Raw genomic sequence first — 19,147 nt, forward strand, 5'->3', positions numbered from 1 at the left:
TTAGACCTAAAATGGCTTCTCTTATGTCAAGAAAGCCATGTGGGGTTCTCTTTCTCCGGGACCCCCTACCCTATCTGCTTATAGGATGAGAGTTCATCATTGTTTTAATCTTTGAGTTTATACCAGTGATTCTCCAAGTGCAGTCCCTGGAGCAACAGCAGCAGCACCTGCGGACTTACTAGAAATAGAGATTCTCTAGGCCCATCCTAGACCTCCTGCACTGAAGGCGGGGGCCTGACAGGGGCTTAACAAACCGTCTAGGTTATTCTGATATGTGCTAAAGTTTTAGAAACACTGCTGAAGCCTTTCATTTTTAATATCCAGATGCCCTACAGATAGACAACTTTTTTTTTTTTTTTTGCCGTGCGCGGGCCTCTCACCGTTGCGGCCCATCCCGTTGCGGAGCACAGGCTCCGGACGCTCAGGCTCAGCGGCCATGGCCCACGGGCCCAGCCGCTCCGCGGCATGTGGGATCCTCCCGGACCGGGGCAGGAACCCGTGTCTCCTGTATCGGCAGGCGGATTCCCAACCACAGCGCCACCAGGAAAGCCCCAGATAGACAACTTTTAAAGTGTTATTTTTTTTTAAAATAAGCTTAATTTTTATTTCTTAAAAATTTTATTTATTTATTTTTGGCTATGTTGGGTCTTCGTTGCTGTGTGCGGGCTTTCTCTAGTTGCGGCGAGCGGGGGCTACTCTTTGTTGTTTCGGTGGCTTCTCTTGTTGTGGAGCACGGGCACTAGGCACGCGGGATCCAGTAGCTGTGGCATGTGGACTCAGTAGTTATGGCTCTTGGGCTCTAGAGCACAGGCTCAGTAGTTGTGGCTCACGGGCCTAGTTGCTCTGTGGCATGTGGGATCTTCCCGGGCCAGGGGTTGAACCCGTGTCCCCTGCATTGGCAGGCGGATTCTTAACCACTGCGCCACCAGGGAAGTCCTTTTCCCTGTTTTTTTTTTTTTTTTTTTTTTTTTAACTGGGTGGTTTGTTGTTGAGTTTGAGTTATTTGTGTATTTTGGATAAGAGTCCTTTATCAGATAAGTGTTTTGCAAATATTTACTCCCAGTCTATGACTTGTCTTTTCGTTCTCTTAATAGTGTCTTTTACAGAGCAGAAGTTTTTACTTATAATAAAGTCTAACATCAATTTTTTTTCTTTCATGGATCATGTTTTTGGTGTTGTATCTAAAAACTTATTGCCAAACCCAAGGTCACCTAGATTATCTCCTATACTTTCTTTTAGAAATTTCATAGTTTTGTATTTTACATTTAGGTCCATGATCTTTTTTGAGTGTGAATGATGTAAGGTCTGTGTCTTTTTTTTCTTTTTTTTTGCGGTACGCGGGCCTCTCAGTGTTGTGGCCTCTTGCGCTGCGGAGCACAGGGAGCCTGGATGTGCAGGCTCAGCGGCCATAGCTCACGGGCCCAGGCGCTCTGCGACATGTGGGATCTTCCCGGACCGGGGCACGAACCCGTGTCCCCTGCATCGACAGGCAGACTCTCAACCACTGTGCCACCAGGGAAGCCCGGTCTGTGTCTTTTTTACATATGGATATCAGTTGTTCCAGGAAGTTTTGTTGCAAATTCTATCCTTTCTCCATTGAATTGCTTTTGCTCCTTTGTCAAAAGTCAGTTGACTCAGGGAATAGAGCCAACATTTTATCATAACTATAAATGGAATATAATCTATAAAAATTTTGAATCACTATGTTGTACATCCCAAACTAATATAATATGGTAAATCAACTATACCTCAATTTTTAAAAAATATCAGTTGACTGTATTTGTGTTGGCCCATTTCCATTGATCTATGTGTCTGTTTTTTCACCAATACCATGCTGTGTTGATTATCATAGGCTGTTATCATTTTTGTTTCCCCCTGGGTATGAATGTCCTGAGACACGTGTGAGAGGAGTGGAGGGGAAGCACAAAGATGGCCCCAGGTCTGAGAGAAGGGGTGAAACCACGGAGAGGGGAGAGTGAACGGTGCAGAGGCCTGGAAGGCACGGAGCTGTGCCTCTTCTGCACCTCTACCTGGGGTGGCCTAGACACCCATAGCTTCATATTTGCTGCCAGGCCCCATACCTGATGTGCTCACCCTCCACCTAGTGGCAGTTGGACAGAATCCTCTATCCTCGCACAGATTAGAACCTGCATGGATTCCCAGAGCGGGCCAGCGTTTCCTCACTGCCCGCTTCCTGATTTATCCCACACCACAGGCAGGCTACCTACCCCTAATAGCTTTCTAGACAGAAAAGAGGGCCTAGGTGTTTTGTACTCCATGAAGGATTCTGTTGGAGTTCAATGTCCTGGCCCTATCAGCGGCCAGTGGGACTCTGCACTTCTTTCATCATGAGCTCCTCTCCTGTTGGAAGGGATTTTTTTGGCATGAATTAAGCTTTGTCCCTGCTTGGGTCACACGCTCACCCCTGAACCAATCTCGGTAGCTAGGGAAGAGGAAATGTGCCGACTGGCTGCTTCTGGGCCATACATTCCCCCCAGAATGGGCCATGTGGACCTAGAATGATGGAAGGGCGGGTTCCCAAAAGAAAACTGGGTGCTGGTACCAGAAGAGGGGGAATGGGTGGGCAACTGGTTAAAACTCCTGCCATCCACTCCTCCGCCTGCTCAGAAACCTCAGTGCCTCTACTGCCCTGTCCGGTTGCCCGTGGGGTGGCCGCTACATGTTCCTCCAGCCTCATACCCCACTTTTCATATCAGCTAAGCTTCCCTCTCACAGTTCTCCAGATGGGCCTACTCTCCTCTTCACTGCTTCTCCACTTCTATGGTCTCCCCAGATGGTCACCCATGCCTTGCCTCTTGGCCTGGCCAAACTTTACCTGATTTTCCTAACAACCAGGTGAGTGACGTAAGGAGGACTGAAGGAGGGTCGAAGCCACCTGATGTGGAGGTAAAGGGGTGAGATAGAAAGACCTAAGGACTCCTCCAACCTTCCAGCAAAGAATCTTTGGGCAAAATCAAGACCAACCACCTTGAAGCTTCTGGGGCTACTTTGTTAATCATTTTTATTTTTTAAAAATGTTTATTTATTTTTTGGCTGCACCTCACAGCTTGCAGGATCTCAGTTCCCCAACCAGGGATTGAACCCAGGCCACGGCAGTGCAAGCCAGGAATCCTAACCACTAGGCCACCAGGGAACGCCCATTAATCATTTTTAAATTGAAAGTATTTTGTTTTTCACAAAGATGTTTACTGCAGCATTAATTGTAATGCCAAAAACTGGAAGCTGCCCAAATGGCCTGCACTCGAGAATGAATTATAGCGTTTAAGATTCTTTCAACAGTAAGTGACAGAAACTCAGCTCAAACTAGCTTAAGCACAAAAGGGAATTCAGTGGCCCCCGAAACCGAGCAGTCCAAGGGGCTTAAATGATGTCAGGCCCCCTCCATCCCTTGGTTCTGCTTCCCTCCGGTGTGGGGCTCATTTTCTCTCACTATTGACTAGTTTCCTCCATTGTGGGGAAAGGGAGGCCAAGACGCAGATTGCTCCAGACTTATATTATTCCTGCTTTGTGACCTTGGAAGAAAGAGAAAGATGCCCTTTCCCAGAGACCCAGGGCAGGACATCCTGGCATGGGTGATTTGCTCATTCCTGGGCCAGTCTCTGTGGCCAGAGGAATGGGATCCTGTGATTGGCTGAATCTGGTTCCGGTGGGCAGGAGGAGGTTGCTGTGACTGACGGTCGCACCGGAACCGCATGGAGTGGGGTGGTGGATGAAGAGTTTCCCAGAAGACTTTTACTGCTGTTACCAGGGTGACAAAATCTAGTTGATGCAATAGTACCTTCCAGGAAAAATTATAATTACAAAGTCCATGTATGTAGTGACATGGCAAATAGTTATGAAGCAGAAAACAGAATTGAAACTATGATGGCACGTTTGGAAGGTAGAAAAAGAGAAAACTTTTGCTTTGTTGGGGTGGTGGAAGAATGTATCATATTAAAAATCTTCTGGGACTTCCCTGGTGGTGCAGTGGTTAAGAATCCACCTGCCAATGCAGGGGACACGGGTGGTTCGAGCTCTGGTCCGGGAAGATCCCACATGCCACGGAGCAACTAAGCCCGTGCACCACAACTACTGAAGCCTGCGCACCTCGAGCCCGTGCTCTGCAACAAGAGAAGCCACCACAGTGAGAAGCCCGCACACCTCAATGAAGAGTAGCGCCCGCTCACTACAACTAGAGAAAGCCTGTGCGCAGCAACGAAGACCCAACGCAGCCATAAATAAATAAATAAATTTATATAAATAAATAAATAAAATAAAAATCTTCAGTACCTTTGCAAAAATATTTGTACAATAAATAAAAGGTGTTTGTGCAAAAATAATCTGGCACATATCACACGATACGATTTTCAGAGCTAAGTTTCTTTTCGGAATGAGATGGGGCATAAATAGACGGTGATTTGTATAGATCTGAAATGTCATGCTTTTCATCTTTGTGGTTGCTTTGAGCAGGGGGCCAAATGGAACCTCTTTGTCAGGAGTGTTAGAACATTCTCAGTGTAGCTCCAGCGAACTTTAGTTCCCCAAAACATGCTATCCTGCCTTTGGGAGCAGAGGAAGTCTCTCCCCACCAGGCAGGCAGGTGAAAAGCCTTCAGGTGGGTCTCTGATAAGGACAGAGAGAGGACAAGGAAGTAAGCTCAGACGAGCCAGGAAGGACAGGTAAAGGTGCATGGGCGGCCCAGCCCACCTAATTCCCCTTTTTGTGCCCATACCCCCATGCAGAGCTGGGGTGGTTCATGTCGTACCAAGTGCCAACATGTCTGCAGCCGACAACCAGCACTTTGGGGTTAGTTATCTTTTTCTTTTTCTTTTTGGCCGTGCTGTGTAGCTTGCTGGATCTTCCTTCCCCAACCGGGGATGGAACCCGTGCCCTAGGCAGTGAAAGTGTGGAGTCCTAACCACTGAACCGCCAAGGGAAGTCCCAGTTATCTTTTTAAATGTTATTGTTGTAAGTAGTAAAACTAATAAAGACATTCCTATTTTAGTAAAAACAAAAAACAGGATTTGTTTTGCTACACACATGTATCTGGCTTTCTTGATAGGGTCTCTGAGGCACACTTGTAGAGATTTTGTCTCCCTGGAATCTAGGGGAGAGAGAGAGAGAGAGAGAGGAAAGGAGAGCCAGGGGAGTAGTGCTGTGGGGAGGATTCAACTCAGTTTGTTCAATTCATCAAAATATTAAGCACCTCTTATTATGTGCCTGAATTTGTTCCAGAATTTTAGGGTATATCAGTGAACAAAAAAGATAAAGATCACGCCTCCAGGAAGCTTACTTTCTTCTTTTTAAAATGTCATCATTTATTTATTGACAGGAAGCTTACTTTCTAATGTGTATGTAGCTATAAACATACTATGTCAATTTAATAGTAATACACTATATACTATAAGGCATGATTGCTATGGGAAAAAAGGCAGGTCAGGAATTTGGTGTGACGCAATTTTAAAGAGTGGTAGGGCAGCCTCACTGAGAAGGCGATATTTGAGAAATGAGGTGAGGGAATCTTTCATGGGGATGTCTTGGGAAGGGGGTCTCCAGGCAGAAGACACAGCCAGTGCAAAGGCCCTGGGGCAGGAATGTGCCTCAGAGGAGAGGTTTAGGTTCATTGTCGGACCTTGTCTTTTACTCTGGACTTTTGTCTTTTACTCTGAGGAAAAATGAGTTAAAATATATGTTCTAACCCAGTTTTCTGGCTTTTCTTCTTAGTGTCTTGTTTGGAGTGTGTGTGTGTGTGTGTGTGAGAAAGTCTGGCAAAAGCAAGCACCTGGGCGTGGGCAAAGGCCCCCTGAGTTCCTAACTGCCCTTGCATCTTCCTCTCATTACCCTACTTCCCAGGCTGGGGTGTGGCTCATTCCACCCCCTCAGTTGTTTTTATGACACACTCTGAGCCCTGAGAACTCAGCTCTTCAATCACAGAGCAAATTAGAGGTGAGAGGGACCCCTGCCCACTGCCCCCGCCCCCAGGGGTACTGGCTCCCAGCCAATCAACATCAAAGCCTCCCAGGGGGACAGGGAGAGTCAGGGGCTGGGACCCTGAGAGACAGGGACTGAGAATGGGGAGCAGGCAGGGGGCTCAACAGAGGGCATATCCACCTGGGGTGCACTGAGATCTCACACTGACCCCTTGGTCCACTACACACACACGCTCGCCTGACACAATGGCCGGGTGGGGCTGAGGAACTGGCTTCCTCTGCGGAGATCTCAATCTGGGCCTTCAGTTCCCGCCCCAGAAACACAGGAACAGACCATCAGAGACCCGGCCCCGCGTTCCTTGTTCCAAGGGGCAGGCAGGACGGGCTGAAAATAGAAACCGCTTCCAAAAAGATAAAGGTAAATTTAGTGAGGGGGAAACCGGGGTGGGCGGTGGGGTCCCTTGGTGTGAGATAATGGGCTGACTCACCCCCCGGGGACAGGTTGGATGCGAAAGGGACAGGCTGTCATGCGAGGTGTGGAAGAGATGGTCAGACACGCCGTCGAGGGACACACACCCCATCCCTCAGCGATCCAGAGGTGTCTGGAGCCCACGCCCTCCCGCCAGCCCAGCCAGTGCCATTGCCACCCTGTCCTCACCCCCACCCCTGTCCACCCCCGGCCGCTGTCCACACAGCCATGCGGACCCAGGACAGGACGTGCACATACAACGTGCACAAACAGTCCACTCTCCACGGCTGAGTTTCATCCTTTCCCCAGACTCTGTTATCCTCTGAAACCCGGCATTTGGGGTCCCTCACATCTTCCAGAGCCCCAGTGTGCGCATGTGGAGTGTGGTGTGGTTTGGGGGGGGGGTGTCCGGTTGGGAGGAGGATCCGATTCCTGTTTCCTGCCCCTACTCACTCGGCCCCGGGAGGTGACCGAGAGTGGAGAGGCCTCGAGGGTGAGTGCTTGGGCCGAGTACCTGGATCCCTGCGAGAGGCCTGAGTGGGGGGCGGGGGAAGGAAGTTAGGGCAGGTACCTGAGGGGGGCAGGGATCTCTGAGGGGGGGCTGGGGAGGAGCTGGCCAGCTGGCGAGGCTACTGCCCGGGGTCACCTAAGGAGCTTCCTGCCAGAACACAGAGGCCATTGAGCTGCAAGACTCCCAGCCTACAGCTCCCAGCCCCCACCCTGCATCATTTCTCAAAAACCAATCTGGGGCCTGGAGGGATCTGACTCTCCTGCTGACTCCACAGGGGAGTTTGGGGGCGCCAGGTCTCCCAGCCCGGACCTTGCTGCCGTCTCAGGATTACAGCGCCTTCCTGGCGGGAGGAAGTGAGCCCAGGCCCCAGCGTCTTGGCACCATTGGTCCTCACCTTAGTCTGGCCTCCTGACCACCCTCTAGGCATCCTGGCGGGACCCAGGCTTCCACCGGGGCATCTCTCCGGGACCAGGTGGGGGGCTGGGAGACAGGCAGGGGTGAGTATGGGGCAGGAGAGACCATGCGGGGGCCTCCTGGTCTCTTGGGGTCAGAGGCTCCAGGAACCTTCATGGCAGGAAAAGGAGACTAAAAATAATCCGGAAAGGGAGAGTCCAGAGAGAGGAACTGGGAAATGGGGGCGGAGGGCCCGTTGGAGCAGGGAAATAGTGATGCATCCCTCACGGCCCAGGCACGGGCGGGCGCGCAGGCAGCTGCACACCGCACATACGCCCCACACGACAGCACGGAACACACACACCCTTGCAGCCCCATCTCACACAACACGCTAGACACACTGTGTACTCCACGCTCCCACTGCACACTCGCGTGTAACAGATACACTCTGAAACACAGCATCCAACACCCCGTTCGTGTAGCACTAGAAACACACCATGTCCACTCACGCTTAAACCACACACACAAACCTCCACAGCACGCACTACAGACACAAAACACAATAAATCAGGTAGACACACAGCGGCTCTACCGGCACACCCCACTGCCCTTACTGATCCAGTTCTCTGGCACCCCTCCCCCAGCCTGGGTCTCTACCCAGGCGCCCCAACTCTGGCCTCACTGTCTCCTCTGGCCTGACTGGGGCAGCAGAGGCTGAAAGACAGAGCGCAATGGAGGCTGGGGGTGCCAGGGAGGGTTCAGAGTCCTCAGGGAATGGAATAAGGAGGGGTGAGAGGTAAAGGGAGAAGACAGTGGAGATGGGAAGAGAGGAAGTGTACCCGCCTTCCCTCCTGACTCTGAAATCTCGGCTCATTTACTTGCAAACGTTTCTGCTCGCAGGCCTCAGTCTACTCGTGGGCACTAAGGGTCTCTCTTTCTGCCCCTCTTCCTCAGGGGATGACTCCAGCAGTGTACCCCACTCCTTGGAAGAGCTCGGAGGAAGATGTCAGCTCAGTCTCTTCCTGCAGCAACACCCCCTACCCAGAAGCCCCCTCGGATCATCCGGCCCCGCCCCCCTTCTCGCCCCCGGGCTGCCCAGTCCCCGGGAGCCCACCACAACGGCTCCTCTCCACAAGAACCTCCCCTCACTGCCAACGAGGCACCAACACTGATGTGCACCCCCATCTTCTGGGAGCCCCCAGCCTCGTCCCTCAAGCCCCCAGCCCTTCTGCCCCCGTCAGCTTCTAAAGCCAGCCTCGACTCCCAGACTTCCCCAGACTCGCCTTCCGGCACCCCCAGCCCAGTGTCCCGGCGCTCCATCTCCCCAGAACCCGCTCCCCAGTCTCCAGTGCCCCCACCCAAACCCTCCGGGTCACCCCGAACGGCTCTGCCCCTGCTCCACTCGACCCGGGCCCCTGGCCAGGATGGCTCTGCCTCGGCCGCAGGCACCGTGCGGAGACTGGCTGGCAGGTTCGAATGGGGGGTTGAAGGCAAGGTCCAGGCTCCAGATGCCCTGGAGCCGGGTCCTCCTGGGGGACCGGATGTGAATGGGGAGAGAGAGACCGCGCAGGGCATCCTCGCTGGGAGTGGGTCCCAGGAGAACGGCACTCCAGGTAAGCCCGGGCTGGCTCGATCCAGCTCCTCTTCTTTGTTTTCAGGGCTTTAAGATTGGGTACTTGAAGGGGCTACTTTTTAAAAACTGGATTCCATGTTTGGAAAATCTGGTTTTCAGATTTCGGGGGGTTTGAAGAGAGTCAGGGTAGAGGGGATAGATGCCTAGGGCTGACCTCCATGTTCCTGCTGCTGGGCGGGTTAAGGGGAGGGAGGAGGCCTGGGGAGGGTGGGTGTCCTAAGGACGCCCCTGTCTCCCACAGATGCTGCGCTGGCCTGCCCTGCCTGCTGCCCTTGTGTCTGCCACGTGGCCCGGCCCGGCCTGGAGCTCCGATGGGTGCCGCTGGGGGGCTATGAGGACGGCCCCAGGGTGCCCTGCCGGGCCTCCCCACTGCGGACCTCCCGCTCCCGCCCCAGCCCTCCAAGCCTCGGCCAGCCCCCAGTCGTCCTCACGTCCTACCGCTCCACTGCCGAGCGCAAACTCCTGCCACCCCTCAAGCCCCCCAAACCAACCCGGGTCAGACAGGACGTCACCAGCTCTGGGGACGCCCCACAGCCAGATCTCGATCTGCCCTCCGAAGATGGAATCCAGACAGGTACCGAGCCCCCAGGGAGTGGACCTCTGGGCTGGGAAGGAGCCTCTGGGCTCCACCGGGTGGAGGTGGAGCATTCTGAACACAAACTCACTACAACCCCCAGCAGGCCCTGGGCTTCTTGTTCCTCCACCAGCTGCTGCTCTGGGACTGACCGGAGTTGTAGTTTTTACAGTAACGGTCTCTGCTGGGCGGGAGTCAGGAGGCCTGGGCTGGGGATCCTGGAGGCTTTCTCTCTTCTCTCTGGTTCTCTCTCTAGGGGACAGTCCCGATGGCGTCCCTCAGAACGATCCTCCAGCCACCACGGAGGGCAGGTACCAAACACTCCCACCCTTATTCCTACCTGAGAGCAGACTAACCTTCGGGTCCACCTGAATCCCACCCCCACGAGTGTGGAGTGAAGAAGGCCTAGGCCTCTAGGGACAAGCAGTGCCGGTTTCTAATCCCAGCTCTGTCCCTTATCAGCTGTGTGACCTTATACAAGTCACTTAACCTTTCTGGGTCTCAGCCTCCTCACCTGTGAAATGGGGGTAAACATACCAAATACTTCATAAAGTTGTTGGGGTCTGATATCGGTGACGAGCCAGGGCCATAATAAACCATTTTAGTTCCCCCACTTTGAGCTTCTGTCGAAATTATTGCCTGCGAATCCATGTATCAACCAGGAACATCTCTCCTGTGTTATCTGGGCCTGTTAATCATTTCACCACCATTATCAGAGTTAATCTGAGGCCATCCATTTATTCAACCAACATTTACTGGAGTTGATTCTCCCGGGCTTCTACTTTGGGTGAAAGGGTGCATGGTGGTGCTGATGACCAGAACAGAGCGGGGAGGTATAAGAGCTGGGCTTGCCCATGTTGAGTTGTACCGAGGCACCCATAGGACATGGTCATTCCATGAGAGCCCTGGAGATGGAGGCTTGGAAGTCGCCGGTGCACAGTAGTTGGGACTGCAGGAATGGATGGGGCCCACCTAGTACCGGGCCTCACACACAACAGGCACATAAAACGATCTGGGCTTCGGTCGCAGTCCCTGCACACAACCTACCCCCTTACACTGTCACGTGAGGAGCATTCCATCCTTTTCTCTTTCCACAGGGAGGCTGAGGAGCTGGAGGAGCTGAAGGGGCAGAACTGGGAGCTGCCCCTGCAGGACGGTGAGGGCCTCTGCACCTGGGGCGTCCCTGCTGAGACCATCAAGCAGTGGGCAAGGGTTCCGGGGCACTGGACTTCGCTGATGTGCGACATCTGCTCTCCAGAACCCCTGTACCAGACCTATCGAGCAGCCGTGCTGTCAGAGGAGCTGTGGGGGGTCAGTGAGGATGGGGGACCCTCTTCAGCAAATCCTGGGGAAGCTCCCCCCTTCGCCCGGCCCCCCGGACCTCGCAACACGCTGTGGCAGGAGCTTCCGGCTGTGCGAGCCAGCGGCCTCCTGGACACCCTCAGCCCCCAGGAGAGGCGCATGCAGGAGGTGGATGCACCTGGGGTCGGGCGCGGCGGGGGTGGGGTGGGGTGGGGGAGGAGCCTGGGACCTGGCGCCTGGGCTGCCTGGGAGCTGGGCTTTCCACTAAGGCCCTGCTGTTCCTCCTCAGAGCCTGTTCGAGGTGGTGACATCCGAGGCCTCGTACCTGCGCTCCCTGCGGCTGCTGACCGACACCTTTGTGCTGAGCCAGGCGCTCCGGGACACGCTCACCCCCCGGGATCACCACACCCTCTTCTCCAACGTGCAGCGCGTCCAGGGAGTCAGTGAGCGGTCAGTGGGGCCGCCACCTCTCCGCAAGCGGGCCTCGGGAGGAAGCACTCCTCAGCGCTCTCCTGTCCCCGGGCCTCCCCTCCAGGGCCCACTTAGTGCCCAGCTCTTCCCTCGAGAAGCCGGGACACCTGGCTCTCTGCCCCCCTCCATTACTTGTCGCCCACTCCCCCAGGTTTCTAGGGAAGTTACTGTCCCGTGTGCGCTCTTCCCCCCACATCAGCGACCTGTGCGACGTGGTGCACGCCCACGCCGTGGGGCCTTTCTCCGTGTACGTGGATTACGTGCGGAACCAGCAGTATCAGGAGGAGACGTACAGCCGCCTGATGTGAGCGTCCCAGGGGCGGGGCCACATCACCAGTGCTGGCGGGAGACGGGGAGCAGGGTCGGGGTCCAGGCCAGGGCAGGTTGCGGGGAGATCGGGGCCTCGAGGCAGATGCCAGCCTGCGCCTACTTCTACAGGGACACGAACGTGCGCTTCTCTGCGGAGCTGCGGCGACTGCAGAGCCTCCCCAAGTGCCAGCGGCTCCCGCTGCCGTCCTTCCTGCTGCTACCCTTTCAGCGCATCACGCGGCTCCGCATGCTGCTGCAGGTACCCGTCCTGGCTTGGGCCCTTTTCGGCCCCACCAACCCCGTTGCAGAGCTCTCCCCAGGGGCCTCCTGCCCCACCATCACCATTTCCCACCCCACCACAAACACAAGAATCCCCTAAGTCAGGACTCCTAATCGGGGCCTCTCCAACCAGGACCCACCAAACCCTACCTGGAGCTACCCAAACGTTTCAAGGAGCCGTCTGCGTGCAGGAAAAGAGCCTCTGGCTAGAGACCTGAATTCTAGATTTAGCTCTGCCACTAATTGGCTGAGTGACCTTGGGCAAGTCCCTTTCTCCAGGTCTCAGGGGGAATGTGATGAGTGGTCTTTGAGGTCCTCTCAGTCCTGTCTTTGACCGTATGCCTTCCCAGTGGGGTGATACCACTCTCAAGGAGGCAAAAACTCGTTCTTAAATATTCCAATGGTTTGTGGTACTCCAAAGGGCCAGGGTGTATAAATAGATACACAGTATATTTGTGGTATTAAAATTTGATGGGGGCGAACGATTAGGGAAAAAATGTCTAAAAAGATTCCTTAGTGGGTTGAGAAACACTCTTCTGTTGCAGAGTAGAAACTTCTCCCTAAACTAGGTCGCCTGATATGGGGAATCTCAATATGAAGAGTCCCCAGCTAGATCCTCAGTGCCCTTGCCTTATTCAGCTTTATATATCCCCAGTGCAGACAACAACAACATAATAATGATGATGATATTAATCATAGTAGCTAAACAACTGTTGGGTGTCTGTTCTAGACATGGTTCTAAGTGCAATACGCTCGTTTAACCTTACCAACGACTATGTGAGGGTAGGAACTCTTATTGACCCCACTTTATAGATGAGGAAACTGAGGCTCAGAGAGGTTAAATAACTTGCCACAGGTCACACAGATAATAATTGATGGAGACAAACTTTAAATCCAGGCACTCTTAACCCCACGCTATATTGTTTGTACTAATAGCTGTGGTTAATAATTATTAAAATAATAGCAACCCTCTTTTCAGCATTTACTATGTCCCAAAGACTCTGCTACGTACTTTACGTATATTTGCTTGCAGAATCCTCACAACAATGCTAATGGTATGGAAGGTGGGAGTTATCCCCATTTTACAGATGGGGTAACTGAGACTCAGAGAGGTAACCTGACTTGCTCAGGGTTATGCAGACAGCGAGTGGTGAGGCTGGTCCCCCAGCCCTGTGAACCCCCAAATGCCAAGCCAGGCAGGGTCCTCTGAGCTGCAGCCCCTCTGAATCCCAGAGCCACAGAGCAGGGGCCCAATTACCCTTCTTCCTCATCCCCAGAATATCCTGCGCCAGACAGAGGAGGGGTCCAACCGCCAGGAGAATGCCCAGAAGGCTCTGGGTGCTGTCAGCAAGGTTGGAGGGGGATGCTGGGGCTGGAGGAGGTGAGGAGGCGGTAGGGAGGGATGGAAGGGGTGGAAGGGAGTGGGGGTGGGTGACTTGGCTCCCCTTACCCAGATCATTGAGCGGTGCAGCGCCGAGGTGGGGCGCATGAAGCAGACAGAGGAGCTGATCCGGCTCACGCAGAGGCTGCGCTTCCACAAAGTCAAGGTCAGATCCTGCCCGGGCTCCCTGCTTCCCTTTCCCCGCGGTGCTGGCGCTGCAGGGAAGTCAGAACCTCCTCCCTGCTTCCTCACAGGCCCTGCCCCTGGTCTCCTGGTCCAGGCGCCTGGAGCTGCAGGGGGAGCTGACTGAGTTAGGATGCAGAAGGGGGGGCGTGCTCTTCGCCTCCCGCCCCCGCTTCACCCCCCTCTGCCTGCTGCTCTTTAGTGACTTGCTGCTCATCACTCAGCCCAAGAGGTGGGTCTCAGGGAGGGAGGCAGCCCAGGCAGGATTCCAGCTGGACCCCTGCTCTCCCTCTGAACTTCCTCTTCCCTGGGCAGTGGGCAGCGGCTACAGGTTCTGGACTATGCCCATCGCTCCCTGGTCCAGGCCCAGCAGGTCCCGGACCCATCTGGACCACCTACGTTCCGCCTCTCCCTTCTCAGCAACCACCAGGGCCGTCCCACCCACCGGCTACTCCAAGCTTCATCCCTGTGAGTTGTGTCTCTTTCAGAAAACACCCTGGGGACCCTCACTTGACCTCTCCGAGTCCACCACCCTCCTCCCTAATCTCTCTCCTCCGAAGCCCGTGCCTAACTAACCCCCAGGAGGATCTCCGGGGCCAACTGTGACCCTTCCCTATATTCCCACCAGATCAGACATGCAGCGCTGGCTGGGAGCCTTCCCTACCCCAGGCCCCCTTCCCTGCTCCCCGGGTACCATCTATGAGGACTGTGGTGAGTGTTCCCTAGAGGGGAGGAGGGAAGGAAAAGTGAGTCTTCAGGGGAAAATGGGGAGAAGCTAAAAAGAGTCTGGATCCCACTGTAATGTCACCCACCCCGACCAGACTGTTCCCAGGAACTCTGTTCAGAGACTTCCACACCTGCCAAGACTGAGGGACGGAATCTGGAGTCCAGGGCTCCCCACAAGCACCTATACAAGAGCCCCGAAGGTGAGAGATTCTTTTACTTATTCATTCAATAAATATTTATTAAGCACCTAGAGGTGCCACTCGCTGTTCTCGGCACCAGTGAACCAAACACGCAGATATTCCTGCCCTGCTGGACTATACATTCTAGTGGAGGAGAAACAATAAAGAATAAACAAGATAAATAAGGAACATATATACAATGGAATATTACTCAGCCATAAAAACAAACGAAATTGAGTTATTTGTAGTGAGGTGGATGGACCTAGCTAGAGTCTGTCATACAGAGTGAAGTAAGTCAGAAAGAGAAAAACAAATACCGTATGCTAACGCATATATATGGAATCTAAAAAAAAAAAAAAAAAGGTTCTGAGGAACCTAGGGACAGGACAGGAATAAAGACAGAGACATAGAGAATGGACTTGAGGACAAGGGGAGGGGGAAGGGGAAGCTGGGATGAAGTGAGAGAGTAGCATTGACATATATACACTACCAAATGTAAAACAGATAGCTAGTGGGAAGCAGTCGCATAGCACAGGGAGATCAGCTCGGTGCTTTGTGACCACCTAGAGGGGTGGGATAGGGAGGGTGGGAGACGCAAGAGGGAGGGGATATGGGGATATATGAATACATAGAGCTGATTCACTTTGTTGTACAGCAGAAACTAACACCACATGGTAAAGCAATTATACTCCAATAAAGATGTTAAAAAAAAAAGTAAGTAAATTATACTGTCTGAAGGTGGTAAGTGCTGTGGGAAAACGAAAGTGGAGCAGAGTCAAGGGGGGTCAGGAGTCCCGGGGTTGGGTAGGCTTACATGTTTAAGTAGGGAGGTTGAGGGGGACCTTGTTGAGGAGGCGCCGTGTGAGCAGTGACTTGGTGGAGGTGAGGAATTTAGGCACGTGGTGTCTGGGGGAAGAGTGTCCCAGAGGGAGGCAGGAGTCAGGCCGGTGTGTTTGAGGAGCAGTAAGGAAGCCAGTGTGGCTAGAGGGAGTGAGGAAAACGGGGAGAAGCAGATGACATCATAGGGGTAACGGGGACCAGATCACGTGGGTCCTCGTAGGTTCCTGTAAGGAGTCTGGCTCTCACTCTGCGTGAGATGAGCAGTCAACGCAGGGCTTGACAGAGGAGGGAGCCCGATCCTCTTTTCTTTTTTTCTTTAACTTTTTATTGGAGTATAGCGTATTAACAATGTTGTGATAGTTCCAGGTGCACAGCAAAGCAACTCAGCCATACTTATACATGTATCCATTCTCCCCCAAACTCCCCTCCCATCCAGGCTGCCACATAACACTGAGCAGAAGGACCCCGACCCTCTTTGATGTTGACGTTTCCTCCACCTCTAATGGCCTTTTTACCAATTCTCCAAGGCTTCTCCACTAATCCCCGCACCCGCCATGACCTTCAGGCATTAGACCCCACTGGGCCTCCTCTCCGTCCTGACCTGCCCCCTGCCCCGGTCCCACTTAGGCCCTTGTCTCTCTTTCCCCAGGCTGGCTGAAGGGGCTTCCTGGGGCCTTCCCTGCCCAGTTGGTGTGTGAAGTCACGGGGGAACACGAGAGGAGGAAGCACCTTCGTCAGCACCAGAGGCTCCTGGAGGCTGTTGGGTCCTCTTCAGGCTCCCCCAGTGCCCCCCAGCCCTAATGCAGGCCGGGGGGACGGGGTGGCGGCGCAAGTTGGGACAGCTGGCAGCCTGGCACAGAGGAGACAAAGCCCATCCGTCCATTGGATTTGTTGTCAGTGGAAACGCTACCTCAGTGGCAACCAATAGGGACCGAGCTTCAGGACTGGGCAGCCAATGAAAACAGGGCCGTCTGAGCCCACGCATGAGGGAGAATGAAGATGGCTTGAGTGGATTGCCAGTGGAGACAGAGGCTCAGTGCAGAGTGGCCAGTGGGCGCTGAGCTGGCTGAGCCTCTGGCCAATGAGTATCCCTGCTATGCTCACAGCCAAGAAAGAGGAAGCTAGGTCAGTGCAGCTGAAAGAGGGCTGCACCGGAGATAAAGTCCTAGGAGAAAATAGCCAACAGCAGGGACACATCCAGCCAAAGAAGATGGTGATCTGGGCCCAAGAGACCAGTAGGAACCCTGCTTGGTGCTATAGCAACGACCGTCTTGCCTTTTGAGTCTGGGAAGTATTAGATTCCATTCCTGGGGTGCCTCCTGTGTCCTCTTAAGCCACTTCCTCTCTTCTAGAAGAATCCAGAGTGTGTGTCTCAGAGAATCTGTGTGTGTGCACATGTCTGTATACGTATCAAGGAAGGTGATTCTGCTGAACATGATGTGTGTGTGGTCTTGTCCCCTTCCCAGATGATTGAATCCTCGATTTCTCCCCTCACTCCCCATTTTTCCTATTAGTCTCCTCAGGAAAGACACTAGGTCTGAGCTCCAGAGGAGAATGTGCTGGGTGTGGTTGGCAGCCAGAGGCCAGAGCTGGGGATGAGAGGCCTGGGTTCGGTCTCCGTAATCCCTACCTGAGGATCCTCCAACCTGAACTATACCAGCCATTCAGCCTCGGCCTCGGGCTTCAGACTGGCTCTGGGTCCCAGGGTTGAGTGAAGAAACAGGAGCCGTGGATCTCGGGCCAGCTGAGCCTCTAGGGCTTTCTTGCCTTCATCCTGGTCCTTGCACAGAAACACTGGGCCAAGCAGTGGGGAGAGAACAGAGAACCAGCATTACTGCCTAATCCCACCCAGAGCATCTGCTTCCAGATGAGAGACTGCCCCCGCACGATGCCAGAAGGAGGTGAGGAATGGAGACAGAGCGGAGCAGACAGTTGCTGGCAAGTGGGGGCCTGGGCCTGGCACAAGGTCATCCCTGAGCTAAGCCGTCACACCTTCCCTTCAGCTCATGCATGGCAACTTGCCCAGGACAGAAACTGCCACGCCGACCACTGGAGATGCAAGGACTCTGGGAGACTGAGAGGGAGAAAGGCGCTGGCATTTGGCATGGCCATGACTTTGGGGACTCACCTAGCACAGTGCCTGACATACGAGAAACCCTCAATAAATGGTGGAGCTGCATTGAGGCTCTCCTGGGAGCATGTGCTTAAAGAAGCAGTGGTTTCCAAAGTGACTTTATTAGGGGGAGGGGCTGGTTGAAAAGGGATCCTTTGAGAGCAGGGGTCAGCTCTGCTGGGAACTGGGGCTTGGAGACCAGGTGCAAGGTGTGTTGGCACACTCATAGCTCCTGAGGGATCTATGGCGGTGTGATGGGGGGAGGGTTGCAGATGCTGAAGCAGAGAGCTGCTGCGGGTTGGGGAAGAGGACTGGCAGAGCCAGATATGGATGGGGCTCTGGCGGGGGATGAAGATGCAGCAAGGACACAAAGCGCAATCAGTCTGCAATAAAGATCCTTTACTGACCAGCCAAGCATCTCTGTGTCTAATTTATTTCAATTCTACTTATTTATTGAGTGCCTTCTATGTGCCAGGCACTCTTCTAGGATCTGGGGACACAGAGATGAAACAGACAAAGGCCTCGACCTCAAGGAGCCTACATTCTGGGGGAGCAGGTGGGGGGAAGTTACTAAGTAAACAAGTTAGTAAGTAAGAAAAGATCAGGTAGCAGTGAATGCTATGAAGAAAATATAGCAAAGGCTATGATATAGAGTGCCGTGTGTGTGTGTGTGTGTGTGTGTGTGTGTGTGTGTGTGTGTGTGTGTGTGTGTGTGTGTGTGTGGCTTTGGGGAAGACCCTGGAGGAGGTAACACTGAGCTGAGACAAGAAGGGAGCATCTGGGAAGATCTGGGCAAATGGCACTCTAGGGCTGGTCTCAAGGGGATTGAAGTCCAGGAAGAGAAGGCAGTGGGCATGGGGAGGGAGCTGGCCTACAGGCTCCTTCCTTTCCTAGTGCGGGAGTCCCTCCACACAAACTCCCCTCTTCCCCTGACGTAGAGAGACAGACACACATCCAGAGGCAGACACAAAGCTGCACATGTGCCCCATATATGTTCCATCTCAACTCCTCACTCTCTCCCCGAGTCCTGCCACTTAAGGAAGCCTCCAGGCTCCAAGTCAGAGGTTCTAATATTGGGATGATGGGGAGATAGAGACCAGTTAAGAATTGTTTGGGGGAAGTAAAGACACAAAATATAACCACATGTTCCAAAGGGATGGAGAGACAGGGAGTGAAGGGGACTGTCATGTTTCTGTTATCTCAGAGGCCCCTTTCCATTTTGGGGTGACCTGAGTGTGTGTGTGTGGTCCTGGAGGGGTCTGCATTCTGCAAGCCTGTTGGAGAGGGTAGAGGGGCATGAAAGAGGCAGATGTAAGGGAGCAAGGACCACCAGTAGCATGGAGAAAGTGGATGGGAGAAGGAACGGGGCCCTGGTAAGAAAGACAGAGAAAATGGAATAATGGATGGTGGGGGCGGGGGAAGGTATGGGACATCCCTGTCAGTCAGAGGTTAAGAGTCCGCGCTTCCACTGCAGGGAGCGTGGGTTTGATCCCTGTTGGGGAACCAAGATCCAGCACGCCTCGCAGCGTGGCAAAAAAAAAAAAAAAAAAAGGGAGGGGGTACAGGTGGCAGTAAGTAACTTAGTATTAGTTCCCCTAAGCTCTCTCGCTCCCTTTCCTGAACACCCTCTGCCAGGCATCAACTTCTCTGTGTATACAGCCTCCTCCTGATGTCCATCATCCTCTCCATCCTGTGTTGCTCCTCCCCTTTCTTGCCCCTCTGGCTGCCTTCTGCAATTTCCTTGTAGATGTGGCATGAAGACCCATGGGAGGAGAAGTCTCTCTCAGTGCTGCCCTGTCTGGCATTCCAGGCACGGTGGTGTTACTAACATCCCAGGTGGTAGAGAGGTACACT

The 19,147-nt window shown here is 53.6% G+C and overlaps 1 protein-coding gene across 5 annotated transcripts; it reads left to right on the forward strand.

The window, feature by feature from the left end:
* The first annotated feature begins 6,256 nt into the window (after positions 1-6,256).
* ARHGEF15 (Rho guanine nucleotide exchange factor 15) lies at positions 6,257-17,725 on the forward strand. Of its 5 annotated transcripts, XM_027131013.1 has the most exons (16): positions 6,257-6,348; positions 8,258-8,916; positions 9,178-9,510; positions 9,767-9,821; positions 10,608-10,666; positions 10,769-10,980; positions 11,102-11,262; positions 11,435-11,587; positions 11,722-11,851; positions 13,149-13,223; positions 13,326-13,418; positions 13,507-13,667; positions 13,751-13,903; positions 14,064-14,146; positions 14,257-14,361; positions 15,830-16,367. In XM_027131013.1, the coding sequence occupies exons 2-16, from the start codon at positions 8,307-8,309 to the stop codon at positions 15,979-15,981; spliced, it is 2,535 nt and encodes an 844-aa protein (XP_026986814.1). In that variant the 5' UTR covers positions 6,257-6,348; positions 8,258-8,306; the 3' UTR covers positions 15,982-16,367. The 5 variants fall into 5 exon arrangements, with proteins under 5 accessions (XP_026986814.1, XP_026986813.1, XP_026986817.1 ...); XM_027131012.1 differs by having other exon boundaries at positions 10,608-10,980; positions 15,830-17,725; XM_027131011.1 differs by lacking the exon at positions 6,257-6,348 and having other exon boundaries at positions 7,575-8,916; positions 10,608-10,980; positions 15,830-17,725.
* Positions 17,726-19,147: the final 1,422 nt, after the last annotated feature.

This window comes from Aethalodelphis obliquidens, unplaced genomic scaffold, assembly GCF_003676395.1.
Source record: "Aethalodelphis obliquidens isolate GAN/ISIS:26980383/991018 unplaced genomic scaffold, ASM367639v1 scaffold38, whole genome shotgun sequence".
In the NCBI taxonomy this organism is placed as follows: Eukaryota; Metazoa; Chordata; class Mammalia; order Artiodactyla; family Delphinidae; genus Aethalodelphis; species Aethalodelphis obliquidens.